General features: G+C 39.1%; 1 protein-coding gene across 8 annotated transcripts in view; it reads left to right on the top strand.

The window, feature by feature from the left end:
* Positions 1 to 17,532, top strand: part of mctp1a (multiple C2 domains, transmembrane 1a) — a 149,381-nt gene that overhangs the window by 49,149 nt on the left and 82,700 nt on the right. For 7 of the 8 annotated variants that reach the window (XM_042420845.1, XM_042420843.1, XM_042420847.1 and 4 more), the window contains exon 2: positions 4,831 to 4,951. In XM_042420845.1, the coding sequence (XP_042276779.1) occupies positions 4,831 to 4,951 (121 nt within the window). Of the gene's footprint in view, positions 1 to 3,038; positions 3,098 to 4,830; positions 4,952 to 17,532 lie in introns of those variants that run through there. The other variant, XM_042420848.1, reaches the window with a different exon arrangement.

Genomic DNA, 17,532 nt, shown 5'->3' with positions numbered 1-17,532 from the left:
TGTGGTGACTATTGTTTAGTTCTCTGTCAGCTTCAAAGAATCATGAAACACAGAGCAGGTGGAGTGGGAAGAGTCTTGGCTGCCTTTCCTTTCTCTCTTCTCCGTAACTGTCAATGTGAATTTGTGTAGTGTGTCTTTTTAGTGCGTTTCTCGTCACTGAGGCCTCAGTGTGCAGAGGGTAAGTCTCAGGTCTCCTGGACTCAGGGGACAGGATGGAGGTGAATCCTCTCTTGTGAGTCTGTCCCAAAAGGATGGATAAACAAAACGACTGGTTCAAGACCCAGAGTCTGTGTGTGTGTCTGTGTGTGTAAGTGTAGGAGAAAGAAAGCGTCTGCGTATCTTTGTCACTTTGTCACAAGACTTATTTTTACTTAACTTGTACTTAACTTTTTGTTTACTTTCTTGTTGGATGGAATCCTTAGATATGAATTGTGGACAATATTCACTTAATGTTTCACATTTTTACATAGTTTTTCCTTCAAAACCCATAAAATATAACAAGACACTCCTATTTGTCTGCTGTTGTATTTTGAATTGGTGCACCAGTATTATAGTGTCACCAACATTTTCACATAAAAAATATGCTTTTTGTTGTGAATACGTGTGTATAGCATATGATTTTCTCTATTTTACATAATTATAAACTTAATATGTTTGGATTGGAGTTGGTCAGACAAAACAACCAATATGAAAACCTAACCTTGAAATTGTGATTGGGGGTGTTTTTCACTATTTTCCTTTTTTTTTTTTTTTTTTTACATCTTATACATTAAACATATATACACAATACTGTGTAAACATTTTGTATTTCAGATTTCATCAGAATTTGACTGTTTAACACATGAAAGAAAGGAGAAAATAATACATCCGCTTTCTTTGCAGTTTCTCATGATGTTTGTTTGCTCTGTTTCAATGGAACTCAGAGGCAATTTCACATGTAAGACATTTTTAGAAACTGCTCCTATCTTTGGCAAAAACATGCTGAGATTTTAAATGGCAAATCGTGAGAGGGTAAAATGGACATTTTTCTTGTGGGATTTTATGACATAAGATGCTTATTCTGCTCCTGGCACCAGATCAACCCTCCTCACCCAATGGGGAGCAAAAGTCACTTCCTTTGGTTTGGACTTTGGACACGCAACACTTGCAAGCCCTCAACTGCTTGTTCTGTCTTTCCTTTATATATAACAGTTTTAACTTGGTGGCCTGTTTTCTCTAGTTGCTTGTTTTAGCAAAGATTTCATTGATCCTATCAGATGTACCATCGCTCACTCAAAGAACTTGTGCTATCTACAAATTCACTTCAAATCCTGTGCTCCCTCCTTATATATGTGTCCCTCTGTGTGTCTGTGCTCGACCTGAGTTTTAACTTGTGTGTCTGTTAGTAGTATTGTACAGCATATACACACAAAGAAAAAGAAAAGAAAAATAGCCAGTAGTGAACATTGCATACATGTACCTCAGAGAAGAAAAGTAACACTGGCATTTTCTGTGGGCACAGTGAGTCAGGGCATTTCCATTTTTTCTTAATCTCTGTGCAGGCACGTGCACAAATAGACCCCAGGTGGTGCTCAGGCACCTTCCCTCTTGGCTTCTGACTAGATAAGTGCCCTTTTTGTGAGACATTTCTTTTCCATTTCTTTTTCTAAATTCATATTTTTTTAGTTTTTAAATTTGGCCCATGGCATCAATTCTCATTTAAAGTATTATGTAATGCCCGACAACTGCATGTGAGTTCTAATTCTGGGAGACTGCATGAGCCCCTGCCCATCCCAATAACAATAGTGTTTCCCCTAAGCTCTGGCATTGTTTGTCACAGGTGTGAAATGAAATAAATATGTCTATACAATCATATTTGGATATCGCTCCTCTCCTCCTTACTCCTTATCTCTTGTTTCCTTCTCCTCTTCTCTCCTCCTGTCTTCCTCTCCTCTCCTCTCCTCTCCTCTCCTCTCCTCTCCTCTCCTCTCCTCTCCTCTCCTCTCCTCTCCTCCTGTGTCAGCAGCTCTTCTGTTAGCAGCAATATTCAGGCTCCAAGGGCTTTTGGGGGAGAAGGGCTTTAAGATGCCACCGGAGCAATTAGCTGCAGGCTCTAGTAAAGCCCTCCAACCTCACTCACACACCTCCCCTCCCCCTCCCCCTTCACGGCCTGCACTTAAATCACACTCTACCAGCCGTTTTTAAGGCGGTATGACTCCCTCCTCCTCTTCCTCAGCTTTCCATCCTGTCTCTTGCCTGCAGTTTCCTGTCTGGTTCAGGACAACGAGACTGATAGAGTTAACTTTTATTTCCTGAAGGGTTTCCACTCTGAGAAAGTCTGTATTTATTGGTGAACAGGACTTAAAGGTCAACCTGATGAATTTTTACTTCTGAGTGTAAAAGTGTAGATTTAGATCAAGTTCTTGAAAAAACTGCAGGATTTGTTCTGATGAGACGCAGTTTGACAGTTTGATTGATTCCCTATGGTTTGTAAAAGTGGTCAAAGTTACTCGGTTGGTTCCTCTGCTCACTGTGTGTGTCTGTGTGTGTGTGTTCATACTGCAGCAGCATTGTCGCTGCACTGCCTGCTGATCAGTGAGACGACCCAACAGACGTGTAATGTGAATTCATGTATTCAGTTATCAGTGCCCTTTTTTTTTTTCTCGAGCACCTGCCCCCCCCCCAACAACATATCTGTGCCTGTTGCTGTGTGTTACGATGTGACTCGACTTGACATCGTGCTGCAGACTGTGTGTCTCTGTGTCACTGTTTGATGGTAACATTTAAAGCCAAAAGGGCTTAATGTTACAGGGTCAGACCCCCACACAATCCACACACAAACACAGAGTTCAGTTACAGTAAATGAAATACACTGCTGACCCCAGGTTTATCCTATCCAATCAAATAGCTTTAACTCTCTGTCTGTCCCTGGATGTTCACATTATATTTCTCCAGATATTTTCTGAGCTGGTGCACCTGTTACAGAGCAGATTAGATGTTGTTTTTGAGATTTATTATAGTTTTTCATTTTTCCCAAAAGATCAACTCTGTTTTCCCTGTTTGACAGCAGGTGCTGTCAGGCTGAAATTGTTTTGGATCGTCTTTTCCGTGGAGATTTGTGAGTTCCAAGCTTTAAATGCCACCACATTTCTTGCCCAGCTGCTTTGGTTTTTGATTTCACTGTGTTAAGTACGCACTATGCTCTGCACATAAGTAATTAATTACTGCTCTTATTGTAAAGACAGCATAATGACAGCGAAATGACACTCTTTTAAACAGGTGCCAGTAGGCTGCCAGTGCTGAAATTATTATTATTTTATTTTAAGAACATTTTGTATATTGATACTCCTCAAAGTGTAGTTTAATAGTCAGCTTTGTCTGCACTATTTTGGATGGACTTTATTTCAGTTAAATGTTTAATATAATACAAATGTCTCCAACAGCCTCTTGTACAAAAATTAGATTTGCTCACTTATTGTAGTTTGTTTATTTAGCAAATTCCATTTTCTCATCTACAGGAAATGTTTTTTTTAAGGCAGCACAGGCTAATTGCTACATTGCAATGGGACTACATCAACCAAAGTGTAGTAATTAAAATCACCATTATTAACCTGTAGCCACAGTGCAGGGTTGTCCCTAAATAATGGAAGAACATTTCTGCACCATCATATTCTACTATATTCTACTATTGATAGCACCATCATACACAGAAATACTGGGGACTCTTCTGTTTTGGGTTGTGTTTTCCAACCCTCACCCTTCCTGCTTTTTGTTGAAACCGATAAATAGAATACAATTGCTCTATGCAGTCATTGTGTTTAAGGACAGCCAAGCATTATGCTGGAGGAAAATAATGTTATGATGACAGTGTTAATAGAGAGTCTCCTCGGGGATCTTCCTTCTCTTTCTTTCCATTTTCATCCTTATCTTGTTTTTAGCTGTTCTGAGATCTCTCTGCTCTTGTACGTCTCTCAAGAGGGAGTTGCTCTTATGCTAGCATTGGTAGTCCGTTAGTAGCCTCCCAGTGGCCCACTAGCATTTTTCTGCTCTTTTATAGTTATTCTTAGCCTCATCTCAGAGTACGATAGCTGGGCACACTTGACAGGAGTGCCCACGCACGGGTTGTCTAATGGGCAGGAGAGAAATGAGGGCGGGAGAATAAGGAGCAAGAGATAGAGAAAGCAAGTAAGATGTAGTGGATCTCAGAGAATGGCTTGGCTTATCATGCGGCTTGCTAATGTGCCTCTAGCTCCAATGGGAGCCACGATGAGAGCCGTCGGGGGTTCCCAGAGAACAGCACTGACCTCAGGGCTGCAGCGTGACATGCAGATCCACAGAGATGACCTTCCAAGAGCCTGATGCTCAGAAGCTTCCAGAGGAGATTTCATGCTTGCTATGATTAATAAGCATACTACTCAAGCAACATCTACTATGTAATGTGCAAATATTCATTTGCTCTCTCTGTTTACCTTTTCAGTCTATTCCTCAGGGTTTTTTTCTCTCTATGTAATGTGATTTATTCAGAGCTTAATGATGCTGCAGAAAAAAAACTTATTAGTAAAGAACAAAAAAACAACCTGAAGTTAAAGATTCAGTGATATTGTTGGGTCCACTAGTGCTGTTTAGTTTATGTCCATTTCTTTCTCTTTTTCCCCCCCTTTTTTTTAACTCTTTGATGACCAAAGTTTTTAAAGTATACAGATGGGTCTGGCTGACACTGAATGCCTCATTTTCTTATTATTTTGTTTTTCTCTTGTCCTTCTCTTTGCCCTTATACAAACTGCTAAGCTGTGTTCATTTTGGACTGTACTGGTTTACCTGGAACACTTATGTTACTTCTTCTCTCTACAGGGCATCAACATAGTGGGGCCCAGTAATGCAGAACCCCCCCCTCGACCTCCTAGCCCAGCCATGTACCAGCTGGATATTGTCCTAAAGAAAGGGAACAACCTAGCCATCCGAGATCGCACAGGTAGGGGTTCTGTTTAATCATCCTGTTACTAGAACACCATCAAGGTTTATGTAGAGAGACAGGTTTTACAGCTTTATGTTGCCCTTATCAAGCCCACCAAAAGCTTCCCTATTCTGTCCTCTGTCCACCTCCCTCATTTATTTGGTCACTTTCACAGGGAATACAACACACAGATACATCTTACCATCCTCAGAGAACTGAAATATCTATGTCTTTGTTTCATTGTTATTGTATCTTCTGTTCATCTGCTGTCTCTACTGCTTTAGGAGTCTCTCCCCAATTTTATATATGTCTTTTTTTGTCAATGTAATATTTCTCTGGGCACTACTATTTTTATATTCTTTCACCTCTTCATTTTTTTTTTTCATATTTCGCTTCTTTTCTTCTCTCTCTGATCTGTCTCCTCATGTAGGATTTTATTAAATCACACTTTTCATTTGTGCAGCTCTCTCCATTTTGTATGTGTGAAGTGAGATGGAATTACTGGGAATAATGTGGCACATTTCCTGTGCATCTAAGCATGAAAAGAATCCAGCTTTGGTTTAAGCTAGAACATTGTCACATTTTGAGCCAAAGCTGTTGATGTGGTATGATCCCCCTGCATACTATACTTTGACAAAATCATATTGTATTTCCCGTAAGTAAACAGCATGATAGATGACAATAAAGGCAACACACAATAAAGTCGAAACAAATTCCATTGTGGGAAGTTTATCTATCTATCTCTATGTACCAGTATGAAATATATTATCTCATATTAAGCCACTCTTCTTAATAGGATTTGCTGCTTCTCCAGAGTTGTTGTATAATAGTGATTACACCACAAGTGCAAGATAGTGGAAGCTCTCTGAACACAGCTCTTATACTGTACTTAAGCAGGTGATTATGTCTGGCATAGCTGAAGGACCAGCCAGCAAAAACACAGAAGGGCAGGGACATTCTTATAAACTTTCTGAGATGACAGTTTGGATCATGACTGATGCATAGGTCTCATTAGCGGTTATAGCAGTCACCATGATGACAGATATGAATAAGCTGCTCTTCTTTCCTGTACATTTTGCTACAACATGGGACTACCTGTCCCTCTGGATAATGAACTGTGAGTTGCAGAGCTCACCTGTCCTGTCCTGAGCCCATCAAGACAGCTCATTAGAGAGAAGGAGAGACAGAGACACATAAATAATATGGTGGACTCAGTGAATTCAATGTGAGCAATAATAACAGTCAGTGTTGTAACACAAACTGCATAAATTGTCACACAGTCAGGAGTTATTCTGAATATGAATACAATACAACTTGATGCTAAACTTTAAAATGTACTGTAGATACAGTACTGTCAGGTCATTTACATGTTGCTGCAGCTTTACAGCAGGTGAGGGATGAAGAAGACTGACATGGGATTGGTGGGATTTTGTATTAACCAGTCTCCCTTAGAAGAAACAAACAGAAGTAGTTTGCTGGATACTAATCACTTCATTATTTCCCAAACTAGCGTAGCATCATACCAAGATACCCAAAACACTGCTTTTTCAGTACCTTGAAATTTGAGTATCAATACAGATTTAAAAACCACTAAAATATTCACCATAAAACACTGGAATTATTTCTCTGACCAACATGTAGAATGGTTTAAAAAGGTCTATATATTAATTGTATTTTCAGTTAAATGAAATAAATCAGTCTGAAATACATTTACATACAATACATTTAAGAGAGACTTAAATGGAGTTTTACAAGAAGCTAACCAAAGCACACCGGTAGCAAACAAATTCGTCTTACATGGCAGCTCTGATGCATGCATCAAAGTGATGTATGCACCCAACGACTAGGGTGACTAGTCAGACTCAAAAGAGGAGGGGGAGAGGGGCTCAGTGACAAGGGGCATCCGGTTTCACATTAGCACGTTGTCTTCTCTCGATGTCCCTTCAGTCAAGTTCTAAATGATGGGAGCCTTTTTGTGCCTGAGCAAGGGAACAAAGGCAAGGGATGAACTGAGGCTGAAATGGAAAAGTCCTCACAGACAATTAAAGGATACGTTTCCACAACAAAATCCCCTCAGTTAGAGCAGGTGAAGGCAGCAGTAAAGACAGTCAAACATTAGAAATAAGAAATAAAATTCTGTCCAATTGTTCTTTGAGCTGTTTAATTTTTAACAACTCCTCACTTTCTTTATTATAATTAAATAGGATAGATGCTTCTTTATTATTATGTCCATTTCTAATTAAACTGATAAAATAACCTTTCTATTTTTTGACTACAACCTTCCCATAATGCAGTATTTTAAATGAACAGAGAACGTCATGTTACGTTATGGGATTCACATCACACTGGAAGCAAGCATTTCACACCGTTGCTTAAAAGGAGGATATTACTGAACTTTTAGAACAGAAAAATTAGAACAGAAAGCAAACATAATGCTGGACCAAAGGCACCCCCAATGTGTACTTTTTCAGACATGGCACCTGTTTGCAAACAGCCTATGAAACCTTAGTTATTTTCCCTCAACAGTGCTTTAGCCCTTTATGGTCACTTTCTATCATCTTAAAGCACTGACGGGAACAAGATTACATGTTCATATCTCACCTTCAGTACAAGCACTATATATAGTTCCTATGATGACCTGATATAGTAACAACTTCTAAATATGATTTCATCTGATTTGATCAAACTTCATCACATATTTTATTTATAAATGGGAGTGAACACTCAGATCCAAGCACTCTAATTAATTAAACGACATATGAAATACAAGCCTCTCTTTGCTGGCTATAGGAAAGCCTCTGCTCCAGTTGCTGAGTGCAGTCACGTTCCTTGTAAAGCATTTTCAGCTCTTGCCCTCTTACTCTCATGCACTCAGGCATTTATGCTTAGCACGCAGGTGCTGTCAATTAAAGTCTGTGAGGGTTCAGTGCTTACGGCAGAGCAAGGACACTGAATTTGGGTCAGAGCAGGTATTGACATGAGATACTGGAAGGGTAATATATCATACCTATGTGTCACCCTATCATGGTGTTGTACTTTATTCACCCATCAGCCTTTACTGACGACGGTTTTGCATCACTGCTACTACATGAACCTCATTCTTTGTCTTAACTGACTTTTTTGTTATTTTTCTATTAAGGTTTTTTAGTGCTTTGTTGACTGTCTACATACAAAGTGTGTTAATATGCATGTATAGGTAGTATATCTATGGGTAAAATTGTATTTAGGATAGTCACTGACAATAGGAACCTGATTGCTCTTCATTTGTCTCCATATGGTGATCAGAGGTTGGTTGTTACCTAGCTATTAGAAGACTGTGTAAGGCTTCCTGATAGGAATAAGGAGATATCGCCCGCTCACTTGTCTGGTGTTAAATGGACAAGAGCCATTTGTGAGTATTTTTGATATAACCACAATAACTGGCTGGCTTTGTCATCAGTCTTTCCTCAGCCTGTACAGAATCAAACCACTTTGTCACGAGGAGAGACAGCCACCAACACTGTGCCATGGTTTAATAAAATGACAGGATAACAAAAATATACATATTGGATATGGATGAATGAAGCAGATGTGAAGTAAATAGATGTATTTTGCAGCTTTTTTGTAACAAGGTATGGCTTATACAGAGGAAGTGTCGACACTGATGTTATGGTTTCCCATCTAATCCTGCCTCTATGCATATATATACACCTGTAAAACTGCCACAAGAGAGACATTCAACGCAAATTCTGACTGTCAAATAACTTTGCCTTGAATTTCACCTTATACTATATGAGAAAGACATTGTTGTGGCCCTAAGGCCCTAGCCTTGTCTTAGTTGTCATATATGGTGAGCTACCAATGGGGAAGTTTGGAGCTTTGTAGATGACCTCAGATTCAAACACACTTCCCTCCATCTCTATCTCTAGCTCCCTGTAGGTGAGGAAGGTGAAGCTTGTTAATAGTCCAAGACCTGACACAACATCCTCTCTTCCCATCTTGCAATACCTTTGTTTGTGTGTGTATGTGTGTATGTGTGTGTGTGTGTGTGTGTGTGTGTGTGTGTGAGAGAGAGAGAGAGAGAAAGAGAGAGAGACAAAGGATGTAGAGATATTCCTGCTTCAGCTAAATCTTTACATAACATTTTGAAATGCCTATCCAGCACTTCAGTGAGACAGTGTGTTTACCCAGAATGGAATAGCTCAACTCAGATTAAATTTCCCAGCACACTCTGGTTTTGCTTGACTGGTAGAGCCCAATATTGTTTTTATGTATTCCACTTCTGTCATAGCACTTTTTCAAGATTCAGATTATAAAGCTAAGGTTTTATGACAGTGCTTTATGCAGTGATGTGTAGCAAGCTATATAATGATATGCAAAAATAAACAATTAATTTTTGACTCTAGAGAGCTATAAAGCTACAATTTTCAGTACTAAACATCACTAATTCCTCTGAATGGTGTCTGTATTTGACTGTTTGTTTTGTGTTAGTTTGTATGCCATGAATATATAGTACCATCTCCGAATATGTTTGTTCAATTTATCTCCAAGGCCTATCCAGTAAAATGTTTGCTTGACCTTTCTAGATTTTGAAAGTCACCATAAATTATTATTTTTGTAATACATTATGTGCTTTTTAATCTGATGGTTGAATTGCCCTGCCTTGTGCTGATATACATCCTTTTCCTGCTGCTCTTCACCCCTTGGTTTGCAAGTAATGAAGGATAATTATTCAAATGCACCCACCAGGTGCTCATCTTGGTGACTAGTTGATGTTATTACCTGCAAAGCATTTCTGCTTGTTGCACCTCCCCATCCAGTTTTAAGACTGTTGTTGCTGTTATTGTGCACATCTTAGTGGCCGCATCACACGTTGATATAGCGTGAATTGGTAGCACCAGACTTTATATTTGCCAGGCAGGTAGCTCTGGTCAGTCCTCTTCAGTCCCTCTTTTAGTTGGTCTGTGACTGCAGTTGCCACATGCTTGTCTGTGATATCAGCTGTATATTCTCTGCCCAAACCTCTGATTGGTTGTTCTGTGAGCACTGGAATTATTTCTCCTGACACTTGAAAAGAGACTGTGTCCACTTGGCTAACCTTCAGGATTGAGAGGCTGCGAGACATGGCAGGCTTTATTTTCACCCTGGCCTACGACAGCGATTCTTCAAGTCTCTTGAGGAGCTGTGCTGTGCATGCAGTTGTCTGCAGTAGGCTTGTGATCATCCATGAGGCAACGCAGAGGTGGCAACCATTGGCCTGCACTGTTGCACAACCCTCTGGGCATTGTTCTCACACCAATCAAGATGACTTCAAAAGTAGCTGTGAATAGGATAGGTGAGATGGAATATCCCGTTGCTCTTCCCCTGCCAAGTTGCTGCCAGTCAGTTATATAGTCCTGCAGCAAGTGACAAAGCTTCAAATCCGCATAGTAGCTCTCAATGATGTTCTTGACACACACCGGCACATGGAAGATATCCAGCTGATGCAGGATAGACCCATATACATTCTCCAAGTCCAGCCATACAACATGAAGGTCCTGCTTGTCTCTCTTGGCGGACTTGATCTGATCCCAGATTAGCGTTGCATGTTTTGTACAACCCGAGAAACCAGGGACTTCAGCTTTCTGGCAGCTTGTGTCGATATACTTGTTTTGTTGTAGGAACTTGGTCATTCTCTTGGCAATCACAGAGTAGAAAATATTTCCTTCCACATTTCTTTGCTATTAGGATCGCAGCACAGCTCTATGCCGCTCAGCAGGAACACTCTGTTGTTTCCAAATCACCCTCGTCAGTTTCCATAGTTCTTTCAGTACTTGAGGGCATCGTTTGCAAGTTGTAACACACAAGTTGTAAGGAACATTAGCATAAAAAGACACCTATATCTGAATGTTTAAACCACTTAATCAGCTTACATAATCCATGTCAGAAAAATTCTGAAGACATATTTGGATAAAATATTCCCACAACTGATATGAATGAAACTCCACATCATATATTTCTGCAGACTTGTTTATGTCTATTGTTGGCTAAAAGCTATAAACCAGTGCAACAGATATCTGGTTATGTGTAACAATAGCTAGATTTCTAGTCCCTACTAGAAACTATTTTCATCCCCCTGAGACTGAGCAATGACTGGTTACATGGTTATAGTCTCTGTTGTTTGCATATGGCTCTGTGTGTGTCCTGTCTACTAGAGTGCGTGCATGTTTAAAGAGCTAATATTTGTGTGGAGGTTTACAGTGATTAGTTGTCAGTTTTCAAACTACAGCGAGTCTAATTATCTCGTCTGCTGCACAACCGTCTCTTAAGATGTGAAAACAGTGAGAGAGCCAGAGCTTGACACCACTGTTGGCATATTGTCTTTTGTTTTATTTCAAGGCCCCTTCATTGCTTTCTCACCTCTCATATTATCCTCCCACGTGCTGTACAGTTGCCTGCTTTATTTCGGTTTTTGCTCATTCAGCTCAGCTGTATGATGTTAGATACCATCTAACTGTGATGGTATCTCATACTTTGCAGCAAAACCATGTTGCACATTAGTGAAGGGTCATTAGGGGTAGATGTCATCAGAGGACAGGAAAGTAAACTCCTCAGTATAAAGGAGAGGCCTGCAAGTGTGTGATTGTGTGGGATTGTAATGAGGTAGACTCTCAAGCCATCTGTCAGTATCCCATAATGGAGTGTCTTGTCTCTGCAGCCTTACTCAATACATCCTCTAGAGCCGATTGCATTCTGGGTAATGGGTAACCCCAGTGCTGCAACCATCCGTCAGTCCTGACACTACACATAGGCCATGGACACACACACACACACACACACACACTTGCAGCCACACAAAGTGCCTACAATCTGTGTGTGTGTGTGTGTGTGTGTGTGTGTGTGTGAGCCTTTTCAGGTTTGCAGCTCGAGCATGACTGACTATTTTATGGGCAGCTTTACCACATTTTTCTCCTCTCCTGTTCTTACATCTTATGACAAGCATCAGTAAGCTTCCTTCATGCTGTGGTTCTTAATAACAGCTTTTTTGACAGGCAGTGGGTTGGCCAACTCTGAATATGACCTCCTGCACTGTATATTAACGAAGCAGTGCGTGCCAAGAAGAAGTAAAAGTTCAGTATGGCCATTTTAAGGTTAATATTAGGGTTTATATGGTGGGATTTTATGTTCTTATGGTGAATTTTAGTCTCTTCTTTGACTATTTTTATTCCTTCTTCACAGGGTGAGACAAAATCTTTTTTTATGTCTTTGTGCCCATTTAAAAGGTTTATACTGAAATGTTAGATTAGCCGTCTGTGAAGATTCTCCGTCATCCAGGTCATCGTTATCTAAGGAGGGTTGAATCAAGGGCAACTAGACTTTGTCGAAGATACTTGAAGACATTTCGCTTCCCTTCAAGGGGCACGATCAGTTCTAACTGACTGGTGGGGAGTCCGAGGTATTTAACCTCTGTGGGGTTGTTATCAAGGTCATTGACACCAGTTGGTTTGTCAGTACTACTGGCTGTTGTAACAACAGTAATTAAGAGTTGTTGGAGTCACCTGAGACCAAGTGTAAATGACAGTCGTTGGAGTTGTCACATGAAGCCAGATTTGAACTGCTGTTAAGGAAAGTATGAAAGGACAGCATTGTAGGTGGGCGATAAGTGGTGTCGCGGACCTCCTCCCTTGATGAGAGATGGTCTCTCTACTTTGACGCAGATTGCTTCCTTCACTTGAAAGAGTGTCCTTTATCTTTCAGGTGTTGGTAAACTAAACTGCTGACCTCCTGTGTTGAGTCATGCATTTGCTTAATGGTTGTTTAGTTTCCCCCGTATACAGGTCTATGCATTCCTCATTGCATTTGACTGCATACACTAGATTTCTTTTCTTGTGTTTGGGTGTGCGGCCTTTCCTGTGGACCAGTTTCTGTCTTAGTGTGTTGCTGAGTTTGAAAAACACAGGGATGCAGTGTTTGTTGAAAATCCTCCTGAGTTTCTCAGATACTCCAGACCAGTGGCGGCTGGTGACTCAAAAAATTGGGGAGGACAGGAGGAAAACCAACATGGAATCTTACAACAAACCGCATCATACTACATCATTGTCCCCAACCTGATGAAATCGGAGGGGTGGGGGGCAATTTTATATGCCAATAAAACAATTTTCTTTCAAAAACAAAAACCCCTGAGTGGTGAAAAGGCTGCTTCTTTAAAGACATTTATACATATTGTTTCTAAACAAAGAAGTGCTCATTTTAGCCGTTGAGTGGTTCAGAATGTGTCATTTTACCAACAAAGTGAAATTCAAATTTATAGTATTCTTCTAGGGTGACAACAGATTTAAGTTCTCATCAAAAGCAGACAACATATCACATGATTTACATGTGTTTCCTATGTATTTTCTTAGTATACAGAAATATATAAAGTACCACAAAGCTTATGATCTGATACAGGTACAGATCAGTGCTGAACACTAGAAAGACTGAACACTAAAAACATTCATAGATCTAAAGTGTAGGTTCACATCAGAAAGTATTAATGCATGTATCAAATACATGTCTTACACACTCTTATCTATATGCACAACATACAAAATATAGTCTATAAAGATGACATGATAACACTTGTTATTCTAGTTACCTTAAGCTCATTATTCAATATACGGCTCAGCTTAAAACCAAACTGAAGAAATTCTCACAAGCAAGCAGCCAGACCTCCTGCACACTTATCACAAATCACACAACATCAACAGATGACTGAACAACCACTCAATTAAAAACTGGATCAATTCCAAATGAATGAATGAGCTCACTGTAACTTCAACAAGCAAACTAACGTTACCCACGCTGTTCCTGATGTCCTCTCATGTGAACTTGATGTTACTGTCCACTGAGTAAATGTGTTCTGTGAAGGCTTGCACTTCCTGACTTTTAATTTTGACCCATGTGTCGTCCACATATCTAAACCAGTGGCTCGGTGCTGTTCCTCTGAAGGAGTTCAGGGCTATGCTTTCTACATCTTCTGAATTAGCCCAACTTTGCTCAATAACTGAATTTCTATGGGATCATCAGCAGCTCCTCTGAAAAGAAGATACTGGAAATAAAGTACATCTCCACTGCCAAGGGTTTTACAGTTTGCAGTTGTTATTCTAGAATTAGAAATTTAATTAGTCATAAGTACTAACAAACAGTACAATTATAAGAACATATACATTTCAAATAATTTTATATTAGACATTTTTCAGGGTAGACTTGACATTAAAGGAAAAGCACAGGTGGAACTAATAACATTACTAATGACTTAGTTCTATCAAGGGTTCACGTAAGGCATTGCTATGCTAGAACTGGAACACCTAAATGTAATGTAGTCATTATTAATTATTAACTACACCTGTGCTTTTCTTGCTGTCACATTTCAAAATGTCTGCAGTGAAAAAGGTCTATTATTTCAAACTGCTGTTTTTACCGCCATGGTTTGCATTCAAAGTAAGTGCATAAGATGTTTGTTTAATATTATCTAACTGACAAGCAGAAATGTTAAGCTCTGCTCTTAAGGTTAATGAAATATTTCATAAGTTTAAAGATTTATTCTGATTTTAGAGGAGGCCGTTTTTTTAGGAAAGGCGACACACCGCTGTGTCACACTGCAGTTATCTAATTTATTTTTAGAATTTCCATGTGCAGTGTAAATGGATGTGTAATGTTGTTTGTTCAGCCATTAATCTTTGAAAAAGTTAAATTAGTATTTTAATACATTTGAGTAGAGCTTCCACAGATCCTGTAGATATTTGGTAACTGATAACATAATCTCACTGCTTCTTCAGCATACTTTTGCTGCAAACAGTTTTTAACTACCTGAAACATCAAAAACATTGGTTCAGAGCTGCACTACAGTGTGTTATTGATCTCAGGTACTGCATCTGTAAAACAGATCAGATCTGTTTTGTGTCTCTTCATACATTACTGTTCATTAACTGAATTTCTGTCATATACTTATCTGTCATTTTCTATTGAAGTCAACTGCCTCAAATGAATAAACTAAATTTTGTTGTATTTGAAATGTGAACAAAGTGTTTGCTGGACTAAAACAGCACTGATTTCATACTGACATTATGCATTATTGATGGCTTTCTAATGCTATCAGCAGGCAGGTTGTCATCCATATTCATTGTATTTTTATACCCAAAATGATATCAGTAAATCTCAGATCTACTGTACAAAGGCTTTACTTTAGTTCAAATAATATTTTTCAACTTTCACCAATAAGAAATAATATTTTTGTTTTTGAATTCATTTTGGATTTTGCATTCAGTGTGTGTAGAGCTCCCCCTGCTACTTTTTGCTCAGGGCTGTTACATGGATTCTATTTTTGTATTTTTGACTCTTTATTAAAAGATAATTATTATGTACAAACATGAATTCTTAGGGTCTGTTTTACTTCAGTAACCTAATATCCAAAACATTAATCTTTTTTCTCATGGAGTATGATACTTATTTTTAGTAGATGATATCACACTGTCCTCAGTGAGAATGTAATTACCTGCTCATATATTATCAGTTAATTATTCAGGACCGTTTTTCTGCCCTGTACTGACACAGAAAGCTATTGATCATCAATGTGTAATGAGTATCTACAGATTGATGATGAAAATGAAGGAGCAGAATAATGAATTGTTCAGCATATCAGTGTGAGGCCATATGACAGAAAAGAGCTTTTTATTTTAGATATCTGTGGCTAATCACAACCCTGTATCGTTGTCGTCTTTCACCCTGCAGTCAGTAGCAAGCACCTTTGACAGATAGTGTCAAGTGAGGTAGACTGTTTTTTAACAAGTTTGAACATGACTTTATTTGCATATTGTGCCATTGTTTTCAAATATGTTTTATTATGAAAATTTTTACACAGTATACAGTCAACATAAAATCACCAATATGGTGAACCCAAACACCTCCAAGCCCCCCTCCCAAAACAGAGCACAAAAAGGGGCTCTTGTAATTGCACAATTCATATGGTGGAAATCCATCAGGGATAATGAGTAGCAGATAGCGAAAATCCCTGTAAAAAAAAAAAGAAATCCTTTACATAATTGAATCATTAACAGTCACGGACAATAGGGTAAAAGTAATGCAGATACAAACACACACACATACACACACAAACTGTATATATACACACACGTGCAATAAAATAAATAAATCTTGATACTTGATTGCCAAATTTCTTCTGATATTTCAACTCCTAAATCTTTTTTTGCTATTCATTTTTTAATGCAGACATAGAGGGAGACACAAAACATTGTAAACATGTATAGCATTGAGATGTTTTTAAAAATTAAATTATGAGAGTGTATATAATTCCTAAATTGTAAGAATCTAAAAAAAGTGACTATATGGAAGCCTGAACTTCTGTTGTAGCTGATCTAATGAATGTGGGGTTTTAAAGATGCCCCCGACAGTAATGCCATCCAGAATCGAGCCATGAGGTGTTTTCTTGGGGTGCATAAATTGACAGATAAGCGAGCTGTTGAAGGGGACATGGGATTTCTTGTAAAGCAGAGAGTTTAAATGGTTAGAATATGGAACCGCCTTTTTCAGTTGCCAGAGGAAGGGCTGGTTCAAGGCAAGCCTGGCCGGCCCTAACTGTTAACTTTATCAAAAAGGAAAATGTAATTTAAGCCTACTCTTAAACGTAGAGAGAGCGTCTGCACCCCGGACTGAAACTGGAAAATGGTTCCAAAAGTGGAGGAGCCTGATAGCTGAAGGCTCTGCTTCCTATTCTACCTTTAGAGACTCTAGGAACCATGAGTAAGTCTGCATTCTGAGAGCGCAGTGTTCTAGTGGGGTAATAGGGTACTATGAGCTCTTTAAGATACGATGGCGCCTGACCATTAAGGGCTTGGTAGGTGAGGAGAAGGATTTTAAATTCTATTCTGGATTTTACAGGAAGCCAGTGCAGCAAAGCTAAAATGGGAGAAATATGATCTCTTTTTCTAGTTTTTGTCAGTATGTGCAGCTGCATTCTGGATCAGCTGGGGAATTTTTAGAGACTTGTTAGGGCAGTCTGATAATAAGAAATAATCAATAATCCAGCCTAGAAGTAACAAATGCATGGACTAGTTTTTCTACATCTTTTTGAGACAGGATGTTCCATGATTTTTGCAATATTACGTAAGTGAAAAAAGGCAGTCCTTGAAATTTCTTTTATGTGGGAGTTGAAGGACATATCCTGATCAAAGATAACTCCCAGATTCCTTATGGTGGTGCTGGAGGCCAGGGCAATGCCATCCAGAGTAGCTATATCATTAGATAATGTGTTTCTAAGGTGTGTAGGGCCAAGCACAATTACTTCAGTTTTGTCTGAGTTTAGTTGCAGAAAATTGCAGGTCATCCAGGTCTTTATGTCCTTAAGGCATGCTTGAAGTTTAGTTAACTGATTGGATTCATCTGGCTTCATTGATAAATATAACTGGGTATCTTCCACTTAACACATAACATAGAGTGTTTCTGAATAATATTACCTAAAGGAAGCATATATAGTTTTGGTCCGAGCACAGAACCTTGTGGAACTCCCTGTCTAACTTTTGCATGCTTGGAGAAATGAATGTTTTGACAGTCCACCACTTAGCTGTAGCATGCTCATGGATGTA

The sequence above is a fragment of the Thunnus maccoyii genome, chromosome 9 (genome assembly GCF_910596095.1).
Source record: "Thunnus maccoyii chromosome 9, fThuMac1.1, whole genome shotgun sequence".
Taxonomy (NCBI): domain Eukaryota; kingdom Metazoa; phylum Chordata; class Actinopteri; order Scombriformes; family Scombridae; genus Thunnus; species Thunnus maccoyii.
The sequence above is the reverse complement of the archived record's forward strand: the minus strand, read 5'-3'. Positions and strand labels throughout refer to the sequence as shown.